General features: G+C 34.1%; 1 protein-coding gene across 4 annotated transcripts in view; it reads right to left on the reverse strand.

Annotated features, from left to right (window-relative positions):
• The window catches only part of DDC (dopa decarboxylase), a 104,141-nt gene that overhangs the window by 47,102 nt on the left and 33,190 nt on the right, over positions 1-23,849 (reverse strand). For 3 of the 4 annotated variants that reach the window (XM_026702337.2, XM_087916083.1, XM_087916080.1), the window contains exons 2-3: positions 8,131-8,349; positions 1,361-1,474 (exon numbers count right to left, since the gene is read on the reverse strand). In XM_026702337.2, coding sequence (XP_026558122.1) covers positions 1,361-1,474; positions 8,131-8,331 — 315 coding nt within the window. In that variant the 5' untranslated portion in view covers positions 8,332-8,349. Of the gene's footprint in view, positions 1-1,360; positions 1,475-8,130; positions 8,350-14,434; positions 14,556-23,849 lie in introns of those variants that run through there. The other variant, XM_087916082.1, reaches the window with a different exon arrangement.

A 23,849-nucleotide genomic window follows, 5' to 3' on the forward strand; every position in this document is an offset into this window, starting at 1 on the left:
TGAGTAACTACTATGTATGACAGGTATATTAACTCATTCTCCTCATAAAATTTTAAACTGTAGATAAAAGCGGGCCAAAATTTGAATCATCCCTTAGTACCTATGTATATGTTCACACAAACACACACAGAGAGAGAAAGGGCGAGTGAGTGGAGAGAGGGAAATATGTCCTTCTGAGCAGGGGTAGGATTCAAATTTTTAACAACCGGTTCTGTGGCTGTGGCTTAGGTGGTGAGCGTGGCTTGGTGGTCATGTGACTGGGTGGACATAGCTTGGTGGTCATATTATTGGTTGGGTGTGGCCAACTCAATATCACTCACATCAAGGCACAAATCTCCTTGCCTGGTCTCTCATGACTGTGGGGATGCTGCAACAGGCCTAAGTATGAAAAATGGTCATAATTCACTTTTTTCAGTGCCATTGTAACTTTGAATGTTCACTTCACACAAGCAAAGTACCAGCCTGAGTCAGGAAGTCCTGAGTCAGGAAGTCTAGTCCTGCCAAGAATGTAATAAGGGTTAGCGGAGAGGCAGTTTCTATAAGCAACACCAGAATGTTTCCTTCCTGCCTTCCTTATAGGATTAGGCCAGTAATTTCTTCTAACAACCAGTTCTCTGAACTGCTTAGAATGTTAACAACCGGTTCTAGCGAATAGGTGTGAACTGGTAGAATCCCACCCCTGCTTCTGAGTATGCCACAACTTCTCTACTGGTAATCTTTATATCTTTATGTTAAACCCTATCTTTATGTTAAACCCTATCTTTATACAAGTAATCATCAATTTGCAACAGTTCATTTAGTGATTGTTCGGAGTTACAATGGCACTGAAAAAAGTGACTTATGACCATTTTTCACACTTATGATGATTGCTGCATCCCCATGGTCACATGATTTACATTTGTATGTTTGATAACTGACTCACATTTATAAAGGTTGCAGTGTCCCAAGATCATGTAATCATTTTTTGCAACCTTCTGACAAGCAAAGTCATTGGAGAAACTAGCTTCATCTATCAACTGTACTACTAATTTTAGAATTACAGTGACAAATGGGAAAGAAAAGTCATAAAATGGAGCAAAACTCAGCTAACAAATATTTCACTTAGCAGTATAAATGTTGAACTTAGTTGTGTTCATAAGTTGAAGTGCTGTATTGAACTTGTAGAGCTTTCTCATAATCTAATAATTTCAGTGAAAACTAAACCGTTGAAAGCCATGTAGCTACTATGTAGAAGTTGTGGCTTCTGAGTGAAGAAAATATCTTCAAAAATCCATAATATCTAATACTTTTGAAATATAAAGGCACATGTAGTAATTGTACCTGCTAGGAATTAGTTCTTTCATGCCTACATGTAACTTACCCATGAAAATCCAATGCATCCTATGCCCCCAGATAACATATCACCCAAAAGAGCTGGGAAAGAGTTGGCAGTAGGAAAATAGGCAAAGAAGTAAGGACTGTGCCAATGAGTCACCTGTGAAAAAGAATACAAACAAAGATTTATCAAAATGAAAGCCTTTTGATTATGATAGCATCAAAAGGTCATGTGTTAGACAAGGCCTTGCTTTAACAAGCATGTAAAACAAAAGTGCTGATATTGCCCAACTTAATAACTCTTGAATTACAATTTTACTTTCACTTTCATCTTCCCCTTGGATAATAAATAATAGTTTCATCACCTTGTCTTTGTGGATTATAATCACATGTCTCTGGGATTACAACTAAACCACAATTACAATTAATGGACCACAAAATGAAGAACTTCTGTGCCATCCTCAGCAGCAGCAACATCTAGTTCAGCAAGTCAAAGATAGTTGGATGTGATGTTGCAGCAAGTAAAGATGAACACAATGAAGACAGAGATGAAAGTTCTCCAAGTTATGCATGAAGACCTCAAGGAAAGGATAGGGAAAGTATAGGACAAAACAGAAGACTTTCAACAACAATGGCTAAAAATGAACAACTCATCCAGAAAATGGAAGAGAAAGCTGAACAGAGAAAAGAGTGGAAGAGGTCGATCACAATCTTATATTGGCAGATAAAAATCAAGAGAGAACAATAATATTATTAGAGATAGAGCGGGCCAATTATTACTTACATTTTCAGAACACTGAAGAAGAAAAGGGAGAAAATTTGGCAGGAATAATAGCAGAGCTGCTAGCAAATGCTTTAGTGATAGCCAAAGAAAAGGTATTTGCCAAAATGGATGAAATATTTAGAGTTGTGACAAGAAATAGACTTCCCAGATAGGTACATGTAAGGTTCACCAAAAAAGCAATAAAAACAGAGATATTACAAAGAGCAAGGGATGAACCTATAAAATATAAAGAGAAAAAAATAGTAGTTATAAAAAAGATTCCTAGAAGAGTAAGAGAGATAAGAAGGGAATATCAGTTTTTTGTTTTACTAAACAGCTTATTCAGAATGGAGTAAACTTCAGATGGCTGATACCGGAGGGAATATTGGTGACTTGATGGAGCAAAGACATAGATTAGACTCCATAGAAAAAGCAGAACAATTTTACAATCACTGTTTTGGACCACAAGAGGGAATGGTAATAAGTGGGGGAAAAGAGAATAGACAACAAGAGGAAGCTACAGGAGAGAGAGATATACCGGGAGGGGGGAGATAAAAGAGAATCAGAGGAAATAGCAAAGAGAGAATGGGCAAGAGCAAAAGAACAGAGAGAGATAAGAGTGACTGGAACAACAAAAACTATTTATAAGTAAAATTATGGAAGAAGAAATAAAATTGTTGTCAATTAATATAACTAGACTGAATTCGGATATAAAAAGGAAAAGGTTTTATATTAAACTTAGAAAACTTAAAGTTGGACATAATTTGTTTACAAGAGATTCATATTACAGTAAAAAAAACCAACACAATAAATTATTGGAATACCCCCAAATTGGAAACTATATATCTTCTTATCACAACATAAGAAGAAAGTAGTAGTTCTTTATATCAGGGGTCCCCAACCACCGGTCCCCAGACCGGTACCGGTCCGTGGAACAATTTCTACAGGGCCGCTGGTTTGCTGGGTGCCGCCATCTTGTTTTGATGAAAAAGTGCTTCCGGTGAGCTTTTCCAGGTAGAAAGTGGCGTTTGGGTGCTGAAAGAATCCTCGCACCTTAGTTTCATCAAGGGGGGTGGTGGCTTCGAACAAAACTAAGGTGCGAGGATTCTTTCAGCAGGCGTGGCAAGGAGAGCTGAGCGACCGTCCCGAAGCCGTCCCGAAGCCCATCGACACAGGTACAAAGGAGGAATTGAAGGTGGTGGGGAGAAGTGGGGGACAGCTGGCTGGCCGGTCACTTGGCTCACCTTGCCATGCATGCTGATGCCAGTACTGGGCAACGGATGATTTTGTGATGCTGGTACCGGGCCGTGGCACAAAAAAGGTTGGGGACCACTGCTTTATATAAAAGAAACAATAAATGCTAAGCAAATATTTATGGATGAAGAAGGGAGGATTTTGATGGTGGAGATAACAATGAATTGGAAACAGATACTCCTGGTAGCAATTTATGCACCAAATAATAAATAAGGACTTTTATACGTAGTAAACTTTGTAAGAAAATTGTAGAATTGGAGCACAAAAATATTTGTCTAGTGGGAGATTTCAATGCAATTGTAGATGAGGAACTAGACTATAAAACCAGGAAAGTGAGGAACTTCCGGGTTGCCAGGCTTCGGCGACAGCAGGGATTCGCATCTCTCCACGATCCCTGCTGTGCTCGCGGTCTTGGTGCCTCCAATCCTGACGGATCTGGAGGATAAGGCTGCCCTGTAGAGGCAGCCGAAGATAGGGAGGATCTGGGAAGGGGCTTGGGGGTGTCTCAGACCCCCTCCTCACCCAGCTTAGCCTCCTTTTCTCAAGGCGGTGGAGCAGCGGTCAGCGATGGCCGCCACAAAGAAGCCGGCAGCTGGAAAAGATTGTGCTGGAGGAAGAAGGAGAAAGAAGATTCAGAAGTGAAAGTGCTGGCTGAGCTGGGAAAATAACAACCTCTAAAACCCTGGAATGGAATTGTTTATTGCCTGAAAGATACATTGTATCCCTAAGAAGAGAAAAGCAGCGGAGAAAGCTGTCAAAGGAAAGCTTTTTTTCTATTTACTCTCCCACCCCATAGAAATAGTAAATGCAGAACTGGAAAATATATTTGGGCACTGAAGGTATTTTAACTTGAAAATTCCGAGAGAAAGGACTTTGGACTTTGGACTTAACAGCTTCAGAAATTGGAAAACCCGTATTTGAGGTATGGATTTCTGAGCATTTAAAGGGAAACTGCTGTTGTAAGTGGGGGGAGAGGAAAAAAAAAATTTTTGGAGCAGAGCTTGAAAAAGGAGGAGACTCCCTAGAACTTTAAAGAAAGATACATTTTAATGGGAACTTTTTGATTAATCAGTAACCCCAGAAAGAGAAATTGAAGAAGGAAAAAAAAAGTATTGAAAGAAATAGTTTATTTGGATCATTTAGTGACTTTGGAACTCTTGGAATTACTCTTGATTAAAAATACTTGGGTGGTTGTTTTTGAAGAAGTTTTTCTCTTCATGATGGCATTGCTTTTGGATGAACTAAAAACTCAATATCAAAAATATAAGAAAGAAGAGCAAGATGGAAAAGATACTTTGGGCACCCTTTTTCAATTTTTAGAAATGGCGGTATGCACTTATGAAAAATTGACTACGCAGCAGGATGACTGGAATAAACAACAAGAAAAAGCCATCTTGGATGAGCAATGGGTTTTCTTTGGGGGGGAGGAGGAAGAGGAAAAGAAAAAGGGGATTTTAAGGTCTGAGAAAACAATCCAAAAAGAGAAAAATGAGATGAAAGGTGGATACAAGGTTAGAAAACAACAGAAAGGGGGGTAAAGCAAGAAGAAGAAAAGGGAGGAGGAGAGACAATGGGGTAAAAAGGCAAGGAGAAAATAAACAAGAGAGAAAGGAGAGGATGAAAAACCTTAATGGTGGGAAGCAAGACTTAAAGAAACAAAATCTATTTAGAGACAATGGGTAAATTTAATTGAAAAAGGGATCCTGGAAGGTACATAAAAGTGTGTTTCTATATGTGTATTTAGAGTAAAATGTCTATTAGTATATATGATCAGCTTTTTTATGGTATCTATGGTGGGTTATATGCTTTCATTTTGTAATCGTAGTCTACTTGCTTTTCTTATAAAGTCTATTGTGTAATTTTAGAATGTACTAACCAGAATCTCAATATAATTTAAGTGTTATATTAAGCATTATTAAGTTAGGGAAAAGAGTCAAAGGCGTTATTCCAATTAGTGTACAGGAGAAGTATACTTAAAGAGAAAAGATGAATGGATAACTGGAAAAGAACAGACAAAGAATGATAAGTATTATGAATTGTATTGAGATAAGATAAACAAAATAAAACTAAGAAAGATAAAAGAGGGAAGAAGCTATATAGAAAATTGAAAATGGTAATAAGATATGGAATGATATATAAAGTAAATATGATTTTTGAATTTGTGTCTGTGCGAAGAGTTTTAACCCGGGATTAAGCAGCTTTCAGAAATGATGTTTTTTATGTTCCATGTCATGTATGTTTGTGTATTGTTTCTTAAAAGGCAAAAAAATTGATTAGTAAGAAATATAATCTGGACAATAGAATGAAAAGGAGAAATTGGGATAAGATATGAAGTTGAGCAGATAATGTAAATATACATATTACATTTGGCATGTTCTACTGGTTCTTCCAGAAAGATCTTTTATGTTATTGTGCCTTGATTGTCTGTATGTTCTGTAAAGTTAATAAAAAATTTTTTTTTAAAAAAAAACAGGAAAGTGAGCAGAAAAGATTTTAAAATCAATTTGTACATCCAGACCAAAATGGATTCCTACCTAATAGACAAATTAAAAATAATATGAGAATAATTTTAAATACATTGGAGTACTACAAAGCACATCCAGGGAAGCAAATGGCATTGATCTTCCTAGACGCATAGAAAGTATCTGATAATTTGAACTGGCAAATTATGTTAGCACAGTTGAAAGGTGCAGATTTGGGGGAGAGATTTATTAATATGATTAAGGTAATATATTATAAGCGAACAGTAAAAGTGATGGTAAATGAAGATATGACAGAGAAGGTTGTTATTAAAATAAGTACAAGACAAGGATGTTCCTTGTCCCCCATATTATTCATATTGACATTGGAAGTATTAAATATTAGACAAAATATAGAGATAAAATGTATGGAAATAAAAAAGAAAAGTATCAATTACAGCCATTTGCGGATGATTTAGTTTTTATTTTGGAAGAGCCACAAAAAACAGGGCCTAAATTAATTTAAAAAAAGAGGAATATGGTGAAATGGCAGGATTGAAAATAAAGAGAAAACTAAGATAGTTAAAAATCTCATAGAAATGCAGAAAAAAAAGTTAATGAAGAAAATAGGTATTCAGATTACAAAGAAAGTAAAATACTTAGGGATTAATTTAACTGCAAGATGTGTAACTATTAAGGAAGATAATTACTATAAATTGATGCAACAAATTAAAACAGATCTAGAGAAATGGAAAAACCTGCAATTATCACTGATAGGTAGGATAGCTACTATAAAAATGAATATATTGCCAAGATTATTATATCTATTTCAAACAATTCCAATAAAACTGGAAAAAAATACTTTGGGGAACTCAATAGAGTAATGTTAAGATTTATTTGGCAAGGGAAAAAAGCAAGAATAAGTCTAAAAATATTACAAGATTTGAGAAATAGAGAAGGCTTTCAGTTACCAAATTGGGAATTATATTACCAGACTGCGGTACTCACTTGGGTGAAAGAATGGGTTGTATTGAGGAACAAAAGGTTATTGACTTTGGAGGGACATAATTTGCAATTGGGCTGGCACACCTTCGTGTGGTATAGAAAAAATAAAATACATAGTTACTTTCAAAGGCATTATATTAGGAATGCATTATTGCTAGTATGGGAGGAAGTCAGAGAACAACCTATTTGAGGATACCAGTTTGGCTTTCGACAATGGAAGCACTTGTTCATCCAAATATGTCTAATATAGAAAATATTGTTAGATATAAATATATTTTGAATGAGAAAGGGGAACTCAAAACTAAACAAGTACTGAGTGATCAAGGGATTGATATGACACAGTATTCACAAGTGCAGATACCAGAAAAATGCAAAACTATATGGTTTTTATAAGGAACCAACAGAATTAGACAAGATATTAACAAGGGCAGAAGAAAAATTGATTTAAAAATATAGTTACTTACTATACATTAAATTGGAGGATAAACAAGTAAAGGAAACAATGATAGCATGGGAAAAATATTGATTATACAATTGAATTAGATAAATGGCAAAAATTGGGGACAGGAACTATAAATTAACAATGTCAACTGCATATAACGAAAACTTGTATAAGATGTTTTACAGATGCCATTTTACACCAGTGTGGTTGGCAAGGATGTTTAAAGACAAATCGGCTAAATGCTGGAAGTGCCACCAAATACCCAGTCATATTATCATATGTGGTGGACTTGCCCAAAAGCAAAAAATTACTGGACAAAAATACATACGTGGTTGGAAAAAATGATAAAACAGCATATTGATTTAAAACCATAAATATTTCTATTGGGGATTCTATTGGATAAATACAGTAAGGAAAATACATATTTAATTATTCATATATTAACTGCTGCTAGAATCATATTTGCACAAAATTGGAAGAGTAAAGAGATACTTATAGGTGAGAATGTGATTATGAAAATATTAGAATGTGCAGAAATGAATAGGTTAATGTTAGCAATTAAGGAGAAAAGGGGAACTGAATACTATATGGTTTGGGATTTATTTTATCAATGGTTAAATAATAAAAATGGAAATTAGAAACAGGGAAACAAAATAAAGAAGATGTGTTAAAGGGATAAGTAAATATTATGACTAGTATTTTGAATATTATTATTTTAATATTGTAGAATTAATATGTGCAATATTACTATTTTAAATATCATAGAATTAATATTAATATAATGAATGATGTTGCAATTTTGATTATTGTTTAACATATTTGTACCCAGACAACATATTGTTCAATTGAAGATGGAATTTTATATTTAAAAAAAACTGCTTAATTAATTTTACCCCAGGCATAATTATCCTTTCAACATCTTTAAGGATGTCTTCAAATCTCTCAGGTGTTTCAGGAGGAAACTCTGGAATAAGGGCTCTTAAATAACCTGGCTCTACATCAGGATAGACCTGTCGCTCCTCTATCTTCTCGATGTAATCTGCAATGTAATCCACCATCTCTTTTCCTCTTTTCCGAAATTCTGTGGCATCCATTTCAGTATTTCAAGCAACCTAAAAGAAGCACATGATTTGTTATAGACATTGAACTCCAAAAATCTCTAGGCATGAGAAGCAAGGAAAACTGCACAATACAGTTTATAGAAATAGAAAGTATAGAAATAGAAATAGCACTTAGAGTTATATACTGCTTCATGGTGCTTTACAGCCCTCTCTAAGCATAGAGTCAGATAGAGTCAGCATATTGCCCCCCAATAATCTGGGCCCTCATTTTACCAACCTTAGAAGATGGAAGGCTGAGTCAACCTTGAGCAGGTGAGATCCCAACTGCTGGCAGCCAGTGATCAGCAGAAGTAGCCTGCAGTACTACATTCTAATCACTGTGCCTTTGCAACTCTTATAATATCAAATAAACTTTTTGCTCAGGAAATCTGAAAATGTTAACAAGCAGATCTTTTTTCTAAGCCAGCAACATATAGCACTTCCCAGGTTAGGGCTGCGTTGAGGTTTATTCTACCAGAGTTGCTGACTCATCCTGATCATGTACAATATGCACACATGTATCAGTGGTAGGATTCAAAAAATTTACCACCAGTTCTGTGGGTGGGGCTTGGTGGGCATGGCCTGGGCATGGCTTGGTGGGTATGGCAGAGGAAAGATATGTAAAATCTCCATTCCCTCCCGATTCTTGGGGGAAGATTACTGCAAAATCCCATTCCCTCCCCATCCCACCAACCTGCTTTCCAGCTCCGTTCTCCTGTGCAGGGCAACAAAAGAAGAGCCAGCTAATCAGCTGGGACTTGGGAGGCAAAGAATAGATGGAGGCTGGGCCAATTAGAGGTGATATTTGCTAGTTCTCCAAACTACTCAACATTTCTGCTACCAGTTCTCCAGAAGTGGTCAGAACCTGCTGAATACCGCCTCTGACCTCTATATATCTGCTTGCTCTTACAAAGAGCAAGAAGTTCATAATATCTTAACCTTAATAGGCTTTGCTTATCTACTCTAAGACAAGGCCAGGCAAAGAACAAAGAGTTTATCCCAGGTGGCTCTAGCCAAAGATGGAAGGGACATACTTACCTACCTAAGTGATTCATATTGAGGGCTAGACAAGTCAATTGACTGAGCCTGCTAAACAGTCAAATATATTTCATTTTCCAAATATTATATGAAAATATAGAATTTTATTAATCTATGGAAAGAGCCATAGCAATACAAATCTCTTTCTCGCCAATATAGAAATCCCACCACTACATCATAGGAAAACAATGGGAAAGAAAGAAAAGGAAATTAAGGAAATTTAATGCAATATAAATATTAGACACAACCAGCCAGGAACTGGAGTTCAGTTCAAAGCACCAAAAGTTTTATTACATGCTACCTATACACAAAATCTGGTTTGCTTAATGGTCAAGGGAAATTGGTGCTAGATAAGAGTCGATGGAATTCATAGGGGATCTGGGCTTAGGTCTCTTGTGGGAGTAAATGACTGCAAACTGAAGATGCATTTGACCCCATGGTGGAATTCAAAAATTTTTACTACTGGTTCTGTGGGCATGGCTTGGTGAGCATGGCTTGGTGGGCATTTCAGGAGAAGGATACTGTAAAATTTCCATTCCCACTCAATTCCTGGGGAAAGGTTAATGCAAAATCCCCATTATTTTCCCACCCCAACTCTGTTCTCCTGTGAAGGCAACAAAAAAAGACCCAGCCAATCAGCTGGGACTCGGGAGGCAGAGAATAGATGCGGGCAGGGCCAGTCAGTGGTGGTATTTGCCAGTTCTCCAAACTACTCAAAATTTCCAATACTGGTTCTCCAGAACTAGTCAGAACCTGCTGAATACCACCTCTGATTTGACCCTATCTTTGAACTCAGCCTGGTCATCTCCTACAATAGCCATATAAGCTTTATTTATCTATACTTTTTAACTATGATGGATGAAAAGTTCCTTAAAATAAAATGCAATAATTGAAAAAATTAAAAGTAATTACAGTATAGCAAAAATGCAGATTACATTTTGACTCTTAATGTCACTCAGGTGACAATGCCCTCCTGGGGGCATTTAGCAAATTTGCATGGTGGAAACTTAAATGCACACAATAAAGTGTACATTATTAGGCTTCCATATAAGTTAAGATCATGATAATGCAAATTGCATTTATTTTTCTCTCTTCAAGCACTGCATGTTCACTGCACTAAATACGTAATGACTACAGAGAACAGCAGTGTTAATAAGAGCTGGAGGTATTATTTAGAATACTATCATAATCGTCATTTAGTGTATAATTGTTCCTGATACAGATAGTTCTCTTAAAATAAGGATAAAAATCATCAGCACCACAGCATTCTACAAATTCTCAGATATTTCGGGGAGACATTGTGGCAGTTCAAGTAGTGTAATATTGATGTTGCGTAAATGAAAAAGATAGATATTTGCCTTTAAAGAATTCTGGTGTTGCTATATATCTATTTCTTGCCGTTCTTATTTTCCTACAAGATAAGCACCTCTAGAAACAATGTATTTACTGTAAAGTGTGACACAATATAGGCCTGGGGTATAGTTGGGTTCCTTCAGTTCCTTAAGACACACAAAGGCTTATGAACCTTAGTTTTTTCCAGTGAATTAATTCCTCACAAACATAGTGAACCAGGCTTTAAAAAAAAAAACCAAAATAACTGCAATTAACAAATGATCTGTATTCAGAGCTATATGAATATCTATATTTATAGAAAGTAAAGGTTCCCCTCACACATACATGCTAGTTGTTTCCGTTTCTAACGGGTGGTGCTCATCTCCATTACAAAGCCAAAGAGCCAGCACTGTCTGAAGACGTCTCTGTGGTCATGCACTGGTATGATTAAATGCCGAAGGTGCACAGATACCTCCCTATTTTTCTACTTGCATTTTTACATGCTTTCAAACTGTTAGGTTGGCTGGGACAAGTAATGGGAGCTCACTCCATTATGTGATGCTATTCGTGTCTGTGTGTGGCAAAAAGAATGGCACAGAATGGGAAACTGTCTGCAGAAAAAAAGTGTGAATTTTTTGGTTGGAACCTGATTTGATCATGGTCAGAAGCATTCGTGATAAGAGCTTCTAATGTATATGTATATAAATACACTCATAAGGCACGTGTAATTATGTATTTACTTAGTGTATGACACGTGCTAACCAGGAGTCACCAAGGTGGTTCTGTGAAAGGAATTTTTTCAGGCAGTGTTATTTTTACCTGCAGGACTCTTGAATGTTGGAAGGCAATCAGGGGAGGCTCCTTTCTTGTCCCTTTGTGGCTTATTCACTCACGGGAATTGAGCCACTAAGCTGCCAACTTTTATTTTATTTTATTTATTTATTTGATTTGTCAATCGCTTACAAGATAATAGGTACAAGTATAAACATAATTATGAACTTGGGTGGGATTCAAATTTCTTGACAACCAGTTCTGTGGGCATGCCCTAATTTGTGGGTGTGGCTTGGTGGTCATGTGACTGGGTGGGCATGGTTTGTATGTAAGTATTGAATTTTTTATTTAAAGAAAGAGCAACTTTTACCCCAAATGAGGCAAAGCAGGCAGGCAGATTGAGTTGCTCACAGAATCACAGATTCACTTAAAGATCTATCTTTCTGCCATCTGCTACCTGACTCTGCATTGAAAAATAGAAGCTTCAGTCCTAAGGAAGGTTCAGCTCTGCTCAGCTCAGTGGTGCGATTTGCCGGTTCTCCAAACTGTCCAGAATCATAACAACCGGTTCTATAGAACTGGTCCAAACTGGTAGAATCCTAGCCCTGGTTATGAATATATGAAATGGATACATATGAGAAAAATAAAAAGAAACAATAGGACAGGGATGGTAGGCATGTTGGTGCGCTTATGCACACCCCCTACAGACCACTTAGGAAAGGGGTAAGGTCAATAGTAGACAGTCTAAGGTTAAAGTTTTTGGGGTTTGGGGAAGAAACCACAGAGTCAGGTAGAGTATTCCAGACATTAACCACTCTGTTGCTGAAGTCGTATTTCTTGCAATCAAGTTTGGTGTGGTTAACCATGAGTTTGTATCTATTGTGTGCTCTTGTATTGGAGATGGTTGAAACTGAAGTATTTATTGACAGATAGGACATTGCAATGTATGATTTTGTCAAAGGTGCTTCAAAGGTGCACATGCCTGGTGTCTTATCACGTGAGCCACCATGGTCCTCGGCACGTGTAATAACAATGCAGAACTCTGAAATTAAAAATTTCTCTATTCTGTAATGGATTATCATGGATGAAAGGACTATAACACAAAAAGTCCCTGCTGTAGATTAAAATAGGGTACAAAAAAAAGCCATCTTAGAAACAGATAAACTACTTCTACACTGTTACCAAGAAAATTACATGGACAATTGTTATTTAGGCTAAAACTCAAGCCAAGACTTTTTCTTATTATATAATATGTAAAATAATTTATTTTGATTATGGACATAAGACTCAGTCAACAAGTAACGAAGTCAATGGTGCACTGAAATGGCCAGAAGTTTTGTTCCATCTCACCACCACCACCACCACCCGACATACCCAAGATATGCAGGTTTCATAGATATGGATAGGCTAACTATCCAAAAAATATTATAATTACTGATATCTTCCTCACTTTTTGTGAAGATGTCTAAAATAGTTTTTTCTGTGTAGCATTATTTGCTGAATTATTTTCATTATTTTAAGAATTATACAAATCACTGAATTAATTAGTTAATAGGAGAGATATCTAAATACTTCCATCAAAACAATTTAAAGTAACTAACTTGACTTACAGACTGAAAGTTCTTCTTAGAAAAATAGCATTTCTACTGAAATTAGATAGACAGAGGATTATCCATAGGCATAACTGAAGTAAATAGACTAGCATTCTAATTGATTAAAGCAATCAACTCTTATAAATTAAATGTTTTGAAAGAGCAGATGCTAATGAAATTATGACTAGTAAACTGATTGATGTTCATATTAAACAAATTTCAATTTCATTGTTTCATTATTCTACAGTGAATACAACAGTACAGCCCCTGTTGGGGGATCTCATCAACCACTTTCTGATATGTTTCCAATCTTATAAATATCTAACACATTTTTCATATGCATCTAAATATGCATTGGATATTTACAACAATAGTAATATTGGAAAGCCATATTATCTCATTCTTTTAATTATTTTAATAAGATATTTTGAAAAATGTCTTATAAAAATAATTAAAAGAGTGAGATAATATGGCTTTCCAATATTACTATTATTACTATTACTGTAGTACTTAAAACATTAATAACCTCCTTACTTGCAGAAGAAGGGAGGGGAAGAAAGGTTTTTTAAAAAATTGGAAATCTACAGCATAATCACATTTAATAATTCAGTAATTAAACCAGCCTCAACAGGAATAAAACAGATTCAACTGTTATATTAGGATAGAACAAGAGAAAGAACATATTAAAATTGATTTTAATAGAAATGTCAAAATAATGAATATTACTCCCATTTTTGTAATTAAAATATTTACATTCATTTAAGAAAACAGTTTACACGCTTGTGTGTGCCTTAAATAATGCTAGTAGTGCTACTAATACTAGTAAATTTTAATTTTTTTTCTTTCATTTTAAAGTTTTTAATTTATCTGAGAATGTTTTCTGCTTATGTTCCTTTAGGTTGAAATATTTAGGTTAAGCTTAAGATCTGCTTTAATTATTGTGAGCATAAAGCAAATAATTAAGTAGTTATTTTACCTTTATATAAATTTCCAGTATAGCTAACGCATGATTAAAAGTATATTTGTTATTATTATGTGTAAAGTTGGTGCACTATATGTATTTTACTATAGCAAAGCTTATTTTTTCTATACTATACAGTTACTATACCATTTTTTTTGTAATATACAGAAAAGCAGTATATTTTGAAATACTAACATATTTCTTCCTCAAATACAAATATCTTACAAGATATCACAAAGCCCAAGCAAAACAATAAATGCTAACATTCATATACTGACTAACTAAATCCTCACTGGAATACTACTAGCAGGGAGATTTTTTTTTTTATCAAGATCCAACCCAGGGATGATTACATTAAGATGATATCAATAACTAAGTTTAAATGGTAACGACTTTTACTTACTGTTTGAGAGATTTTGTTTTCTCTGTTTCCTCAGCTGCTTTCTTTGTGAGTTATAAAAAGAAGATGCTCTTGTCCATTTATATTGAGAGTAAGTAGTTTCCACGAACCAATCAGAGAGTGCTTTGCAGTTTAATATTCTGAGCATCACACTTTCTCTCCTGTTCTTCATCCATTCATTTGTACTCAACACAAACACTATGCCAAACCCAAAGCAAACAAATATACCTTCATATTTGCTGGGAAATTCAACACAGTATTCATTTATGGTTGATCAATTGTCTTTCATTATTGCAGAAGGTTCTAAATGTAATGTTTTAAATGGGCACACAGACATTCATTTGAGAAAATATATGAGCACAATTAGTGTCCCACACTGTTATATTTGAGCGTGTGGAGAATAGCTTTCTAAGCATCATGCTGGGCACACATCAATCAAAGGCCTATCTGTAGACACAGGATTAATATAGACTCTATTGAAAGCTTTTCCGAAAACTGTTTTTCATTTATAAATCTATCAAACACACATGGAAAAACTGTAAATGAAAAGGAAGCAAAACAGAAGCAAACCCCAAAACAGATGTTAGATCATGCAATTTTTCTTTAAACATTGCAGATGTGCATTGCAAGATTATTATTTTTTCTTATTATGCGATTTTGCATTCCAGTTATCTCTGAGAAACAGTCTTAGAAGAAAAATCTTATGTTTAAGGAGGCTTATGAGTTTTCATTCATCACTACTGACGTATTTTCACTTAGATCATTATTCCAGTGAAAATAATCATGACATTAAGCAAACTAATTTGGAGATAAGCCATTAGCCAGACTATGTAGTTTACTGTTGTAAAAATAATTCACTAAAAGAGGAACACAGAAAAACCACAAGCAATAAATCCTACTTTGAGATCAGAGGTTTATTTCATGAGCAATTTGGAACATGAACAGCCATCATAACACAATTTTATATCAATAACTCATTGCAATGAGGTCCACCGACATGGCGAAGTCTGGCAAGGAGTAGCCATGACCAGTAGCCCTGAACACATCCCAAGACATTCTTTTTATACTTTTCTGCATGAATTTCACAACTTACTTCTCTGTTCATTTTTACTGATAGACAGTCTCCACATATACCTGTGTACATCTCAAACTTCTATCCATTGGCTACTTTCTGTTCCCTGTTTCTCATGGTTTTCAAAATTATGTACTTTGCAAAATCATATTCCACAAAAACAGCTCAGCAGGATTACAAGTAGTTCTGGTACATTTTGAAATCATCCTATCTAAAACTTTGGTTCATGTCTCTTTTATTCTGGGGTCTGCTATCATCCAAAGGCCTTGTTGAATCTGATAGATTAATAGCCTATTTTTTCTTCCCACACTGTATTATTATTAAAAAGACCAGGAGCTTCATCCAATATGTAGGTATTTCTTTAAAATATACTGTGCTTCTTATTTTACTGTAGAAAGCTCAATTTTATCTGTTGTCTTCTTTGCTCTACTTTACTCTATATACTGTATGTGTTTGCTGAACCAAATGCTTCCTTTCTGATCTTAGGGCAATCCTAAAAAAAAAAAAAATCACATACTGGCTGGCTTCCAATAACACACCAAACACTAAACTCAGAGGAGAGGAGAGGCCAACCTTGCTTTTCTCCACATTAAATTTAATTTTGTTGGACAGGGCTTATTGTTCAAGTCTGTCAAGATCTTTTTGGATCCTGAGCTTGTCTTCTTCAGTGTTGCCTATTTCTGCCAGCTTAGTGTCATCTGCAAATTTGATGAGTTTCCCTTCTATTCCTTCAGTCATTTATGAAAATTTTGAAGACTACTGTGCCTAAGACAGAAACTTGTGGTACTGCACTTCTTACTTCCCTCCATGTAGATGTACTACTGTTAAGAACTATTCCTTCAATACAGTTTGTCAGCCAGTTACAAATCCTCCTGGTAGTGATGCTGTCTATCCCACTTTTTTTTAAATAAAAGTTTTATTTAAGTTTTCACAAAACATACAAATACAAATAAAATATCTTTTTTTGAGAACAGCGTGGCCCCGGGTTATCACTTCTCCATGCAAACGTAAACTTAATACATATTTATCTTATACATTCTAATCCATATCTTATAACTATTTTCGCAATTTTTTCAATAGCTTTTCCCTTTCTTTATTTCCTATAGCCTTATTTTAAATTATCTCATTCCTTTCTTAATTCAATTACATATCTTTTTCTAATTTTAAAAATCTTTCTAATCAATTTTTATACTTTCGTCTGTCCTGTTTACAAATTCATATTATCTTTTCACATAAAACAAATTTTCCCCTGTAATTACTAGACTGGAGTGTAACACCTTTGTATCTTTTTTCAAATCTTATTTAAAAATTTAAGCTACATCTTTACAGTTATAACATTCATTTTCTAACCTCTATTTTATAACACATACCTATTTTCAATCGAATTCTGCTTGGTACATTCCCTTAAAATACACACTAAATTCTTAAAAGAAAAAAGTATATATGTATATATATCTGTGTATATAACAATAGTAAATGGAATAATTATTCTATTCAAGTACAGTTCTGCCATTAATATTAATAACAATCTTTTATATTTCTATTTCTTTTAATAAACATTACCTAGTAATCAGTTATCTTTCACTTTAATCATCCATATTTCATATTTTACTTATTACTGTCTTTAAATAAAAAACCAAACAATAGTTATTAACAGTAGTCAATAAAGTTATTATTCTTATTCAAGTTCATCTTGTCAACTGATAAAAATCTTCCATGTTTCTTTTCAGTTTTTTTAAACGTTCTTTTCAAATCATTGAGAGCCTTTTTCTCTTTACAAACAAATATTCCACTACGCATCAATAGAAATTTTTTCTATCACTTTAATCATCTAATATATTTTCTAACTATTTCTAATATAACAATGCTATCCCATGCACCCTTGCAGAATCCTCTCCTTAAGTTAAATTTTAACCATTATCTCTGTGTCTTTTAAATAGGTTTATACCTTTAATTCTTGTACGTTTTTCCTGTATCTCTATATCTAGTAAAGTTTTTAAATTATCCAAGAATCTTTATCCCTTTGACACTTTATTTTCAGCTAGAAATAGCCTATTAATGTCAAAGTGGATTAGTATCAATTTTTTATTTGAATCTCTTCTTAAAGTTCCAAGTCAGTTAAAACTGCCAATGTTAGAGGAAAAAAAATCCCAATTCCATTTCCTTTCCCTTTTTCTTTCTCAGCTTAAAATCTTTTTTAGGAATAGTATTAGTCTTTAAAATTCAGATTCCAGGTATCTTAAATAGATGTTCTCCATTCAACCCAGTCAGTCAAACTTTCTCCTTTAAACTTCCTCCTGCACAATCTTGTCTGGTCGGGTTTTTCTTTGAGGTGGTCATTTCTGACCACCGCTGCAACCGCCTTTGGGAAAGGGAGCAATGGCCAGCCGAGGAAGAGAAATGCGTCTCTCCTCAACCCCACTGATGGCTCCCCCTTCTTTTTTTTTTTTTTATATAAATTTTTATTATTTTTTTAACATAAAAAACACAACAACAAAACATAAAAGTATCAGCTCCCCCATATTTTTGTACACACCGTAAGTCGGTTGGTCCATCGGTTTTGTGCATTCACCTCATAGTCACAATTACAGTTACTTTATATAATACTCTTATCAATACAAATTTATAAATCCTAGTATCTCTATTAAAAAAAAAAAAAAAATTTGACTAAACTTTTATTCGGTCATGCCTTTATGAGATAACTATATTTTAAATATTTTATTCTAAAACAAATCTTATAATCATACCAATTCTATCCCAAATATGAAAAAGAAAGAAACAAAGAAAACTATTATATAAATATAGTATCAAAAACCAATAAAGGAAAGGAAAATAAAGTCATTATTATTCCTTATTATCTAACTTTTATATTTTAATATTACATCATTCAACCATTGATAGAAAAGATCCCAAACTAAATAAAATTGTTTATCTTCTTGCTCTCTAATTTCAAAAGTCAATCTACTCATCTCAGCACATTCCAAAATTTTCTTTACAACTTCTTCTTGCAATGGAATTTTCTCATTTTTCCAATTTTTTGCAAATACAATCCTAGCAGCAGTCAATACATTTACAATCAAATATTTCAACTCTTTACTATAAGTATCTGGTAGTATTCCCAATAGAAAAACTCCGGTTTCAAGTCTATATGCTTCTTTGTCATTTTTCCAGCCACATGTGGATTTTAGTCCAATATTTTCTAGCATCCTCACAAGTCCACCACATGTGATAGTATGAACCAGGTTTCTGATGACATTTCCAGCATTTTTCGGATTTGTTCTTAAACATTCTTGCTATCCTTGTCGGGGGAAAATGCCACCTGTAAAACATCTTATACAAGTTTTCTTTATAGGCTGTAGACATTGTCATTTTATAATTTTGCGACCATAATTTCTGCCATTTCTCTAAATCAATCCCATATCCAAAATTCCTCCCCCACGCAATCATAGTTTCTTTAACTTGTTCTTCCTCCAAGCTTAATTTGCAATAAATAACCATACAATTTTAAATCACCTTTCATCAGTACCCATCAAAATCTTATCCAAGTCAGTTTGCTTATCATAAAATCCCTCTGCTTTGGAATCCTCATAGTACTTTGAATATATTTGCAAATATGAAAACCAATTCATCCGTATACCTTGTTCTTCCAATTTTTGCATCGATTTAAGTTCACCCTTTTCATCTAATAATTCCCCATAGTTAACTGTTTGTTCCTTTTTATAGATTATAGGATAAGAAAACGCTTCTATAATCGTCGATAACCAAACTGGAATTTTCAAATAACACTGTTTTTATCTTCTCCCAATTCAACCACAGAGACTCCGTATATAATGCCTTCTAAAATACCCCTGTGTTTTAGTTCCTTGTACCATAAAAAGCATGCCAGCCCAACAACAAATCATGACCTTCTAATGTCAACAATCTGGTTTTCCTTAATGTTATCCATTCTTTAACCACGTCAAGTTTGCAGCTTGGTAGTACAACTCCCAATTAGGCAGTCCAAACCCTCCTCTAAATCTAGCATCCTGTAAAAGCTTTAACTTTATTCTTGCTTTCTTACCTTGCCATATATACTTCAAAACAATTTTATTTAAATCCTCAAAATATTCTTTTCCAAGCCTAATTGGTATTGTTTGAAACAAAAATAAGACTCTGGGTAAAATGTTCATCTTAATTGTTGAAATCCTTCCTATTAATGACAATTGTAAGTTCTCCCATTTTTCAAGTCTTGAGCTATCTGTTGTTTAAGTTTAATATAATTATTCTCCTTCAATGTACTACATCTTGATGTCAAATATATCCCCAGATACTTAACCTTGTTTGTAACTTGAATTTTTAACAGTTCTGCCAACTCTTCCCTTTGTTTCAACAACATATTCTTTGACAAAATCTTTGTTTTATCTCTATTTATTTTCAAACCAGCCACCTCCCCATAGACCTCTATCTTTTCCAACAGTTTGAGGCTGTTTCTATAGGATCTTCCAAGATAAAGACTAGGTCATCTGCAAAGGCTTGTAGTTTAAATTCTTCCTTTTTAATTTTCATTCCTTTTATAGTTTTATCTTCTCTGATATTTCTATTCAACACTTCCAAAGTCAATACAAATATCAAGGAGAAAGAGGACAACCTTGTCTTGTGCCTTTTCTTATATTAATAGGATCTGTAAATTCTCCCTCCATCATTACCTTAGCTGTTTGTTCATTATAAATTGCTTCTATTGCCTGAATAAATCTTCTAGCAAAGCCCATCTGTTCCATTAAAAGTAACATAAATCTCCAATTCACGTTATCAAATGCCTTTTGAGCATCTAAAAATATCAAAGCCATTTGCTTTTCAGGATGTGCCTCATAGTATTCCAGGGTGTCCAGAATTACTCTCATATTGTCTCTGATTTGTCGCTTTGGCAAAAACCCATTTTGGTCTGGGTGGATAAAGTTATTCAAGTACTTTTTAAGTCTTTCTGCTAATATTGAAGCAAAAATTTTATAATCTGCATTTAGTAAAGAAATCGGTCTATAATTCTTGATTTGCAGTAGGTCCGCCTCCTCTTTTGGAATAAGTGTAATGTAAGCCTCTGACCATGTTTTAGGTATCATCTTTTTTAACATAACTTCATTCATAACTTCTAACAGTGGAATACACAGTGATTCTTGAAAGATTTTATAAAATTCTACAGGAAACCCGTCTGGACCTGGTGCCTTTCCATTATTTTGTTTCTTAAGTGCTTGACTTAACTCCATCATTGTTATATTACTTTCTAGCATTTCTTCAATCTCTTTAGGTATCTTAGGTAGATTTGCATTCTGTAGGTATTGTTTAACTTTCTCCTCATCAATGTCTTCTTTCTTATACAAATGCTTATAAAAATCATAAATAATCTCTTTTTTTTTTTTGCTGCCATAACAAATTTTACCTTGGTCGTCTATTAACTGCGGTATTTTCCTCGACTCTTTCTCCTTTCTCAATTTATATGCTAGCCATCTACCTGGCTTATTTGCATCCTCAAAATAATTCTGTTTAGCATTCCTAATTTTCTGTGCCAGTTCTTCTTTCTCTATTAAATCCATTTTATGTTTAGTTATATCCAGTTTCATTTTAACATCTTTTCTGTGTGGCATTTTCTGTAATTCTTTTTCAAGTCCCTTATATTCATCATCCAAGGCTTTAAGAGTTCGCCTTTTCCTGTTGTTCTTTTTTTCTTGTATAGTCTATTATCAAGCCTCTAACATAGGCCTTCATTGTGTCCCAAACATTCTGTATTGAGGTGTCTTCTTTTCTGTTCTCTTTAAAGAAGAAGGCCAATTCTTTCTCCATCCATTGTATAAATTCCTTATCCTTTAAAATAGAATTATTTAATGTCCATCTCGATCTTTTCCTTTGTCCTTCCATTCAATTGTCAATGGGTTATGGTCAGCCCAAGTACTTGTTTCAATATTTACTTCTTGAATACTAGACATTAAATCTGTTGAGATCCAAATCATATCCAGTCTGGACCATGATAGATGCCTATTTGAATAGAACGTAAATTGCTTAGATTTATCATTTCTTTCTCTCCATATGTCTTTTAAAGTTAATTCATCTATCATTTTAAAAAGGATTTAGGAAGAGTTTTCCTGTTATGCTTTACTGTTGTTGCAATATAGTCAAGTCTATTATCCACAATTCCATTAAAGTCTCCCATCATAATTACATTAGCATAGTCAAGTTCGGCAGTCTTAGTATGTAATTTTCTATAGAATTCTTCCTGTTTATCATTCGTTGCATAAATTGCAATCAAAAGTATCTTTCTATTATTGTCCATTATTTCTACCATTAATATTCTCCCATCATCATCTGTATAAATCATTTTTGCTGGAATGGCCTCTTTAATATATAAAACCACCCCTCTTTTCTTGGATTGTGTCAAAGAGGTAAACAATTTCCCTAATTTTGGTTGTAATAACAATTGTTCATGTTGCTTTTTAATATGAACTTCTTGTAAACAAATTATGTCGAACCTTAATTTCATTAATTTATGGAAAATCTTCCTTCTCTTAGCAGCTGAGTTCAGTCCATTTATATTCATTGTAATCAATTTTTTTCTTCCATAATTATGTTTTATATTTAGATTTAACCACTCTCGTGGGTCTTGCCTCACGTTGATCTTTAATATCCACTTGTCCACCTACTGCACCTTCTTCTTTTCCAACCTCCATTTGTTCCTCTTGAGATTCAATTGATGGGACCTCCTTTCCTGCTCCTCCTTCTCTGCCTCCAAAAACCTCTGCGCAAAACAGTTCTGCTTTCTCAATTGAATCAATTCTATGTCTCTGTTCCTGCCACGTAAACATCAATCCTTCTGGAATCAACCACCTGTAAGACACCTCTTTTCCAATAACCTTTTAGTCAGGAATCGGTATTCTCTTCTCATCTCTCTCACTCTTCTAGGTATTTGTTTTAAAACCAAAATTTCTTTACTTTTGTATTTCAGTGGCTTCTCTCTTGCTACTTGCAATATTTGTGTCTTCAAAGATTTTTAATAAATCTAATATGAACTTCTCTGGGTAGGTTATTTCTCATCGCATATCTTGTAAAAACTCGATATATCTCATCAATTCCATCCATCATCTTCTCTTCTGTTATCTCGAGCGCCTCCGCCAAGATTCCTACCATTATCGCAACCAAATCTTGTCCTTTTTCTTCTTCTATATTTTGGAATCTAAGATAAAATTCTGATCTATCCAACTCCCACTTCAACATCTCATTTTTTTTCTTGTTCAATCGCTGTTAATCTATTGTCGATATTTCCAATTTTCTCCTCTCTTTGTTTGCCTCCCTCTTCAACATTTTGGAGTCTCTCTTCATATTTTTCCATCATCTGTTCCATCCTACCTGTTCTTTGTTCAATAGTATCCATTTTTACCTTAAGATCTTGAATTCCTTGCATAATCATCTGGAAGGATACTCTTTCTTGTTCTTTTTCTTTCTCTTTATCTTGCTTTAACAATGTCTGAATTGAACGCTGTCCAGATGGTGGGGAGGCAGAAGCAGACATAGAGGCACCCGAAGATATAAATTTCTTACTCATTTTAAGTGGTTCCAACTCTTCAAGTTTTTTCAAATTTTAATCCACAAAAAAAAAGAGAGAAAAAAATATGAAATTTTAATCCAAGGTAAAAAGGCCAACAATAAAAAAGCCAAAAGTGAGAGAAAAAGAAAAAAAAAGAAAAAAAATTCTTCAAATTCTTCCTGACCTTAGTCCAATAAAAAAGAAAAAAAAAATATAAAAAAAAGTAACAGTAAAAATAGAAACCCAATAATAATAATAAACAAGACAAAGCCAAAAAAGGAAGAAGGGGAGAAGAAAAAGAGAAAAACAAAAAACAAGACAAAAACCAAGAAAAATAAGTTTCTTCAGATTCCACACCTTAGTCCAGCCAGAAAAAAAAAAAAAAGAAAAGAAAAAACCTCAATTAAAAAAAAAGAAAAAGAAATAGTCCGCTAATGTACATTAAAAAAAAAAAAAAAAAAAAAAAGAGAAAACAGGATCCAAATAGGCAAAAGAAAAAAATAAAATCAGTTAAATCAAAATAAAATATAAGTAGAAAAAAGAAATTCAGAGGCTTCCTTTGCAAATAAATCAAGCTTAAAAGTCAGGACCTTGATGTTAGTGAAGGGGTTGGCAGAACTCAAAAAAACAACAACACTGCACTCTATTTAATTATCCAAGGCTCTAATTATAACTCCTTCTCTTTCCCACAAGCTTCAAAGCTGAGCCATGTATATCCAGAAAGACACCTGTAATAATATTCCACAAAGTGCTTTCCTCTATCTTATCAGGGGATGTCCTTGAGAAGAAGAGTCTAT

This window comes from Pseudonaja textilis, chromosome Z, assembly GCF_049901715.1.
Source record: "Pseudonaja textilis isolate UNSWEBS1 chromosome Z, rPseTex1.2, whole genome shotgun sequence".
In the NCBI taxonomy this organism is placed as follows: domain Eukaryota; kingdom Metazoa; phylum Chordata; class Lepidosauria; order Squamata; family Elapidae; genus Pseudonaja; species Pseudonaja textilis.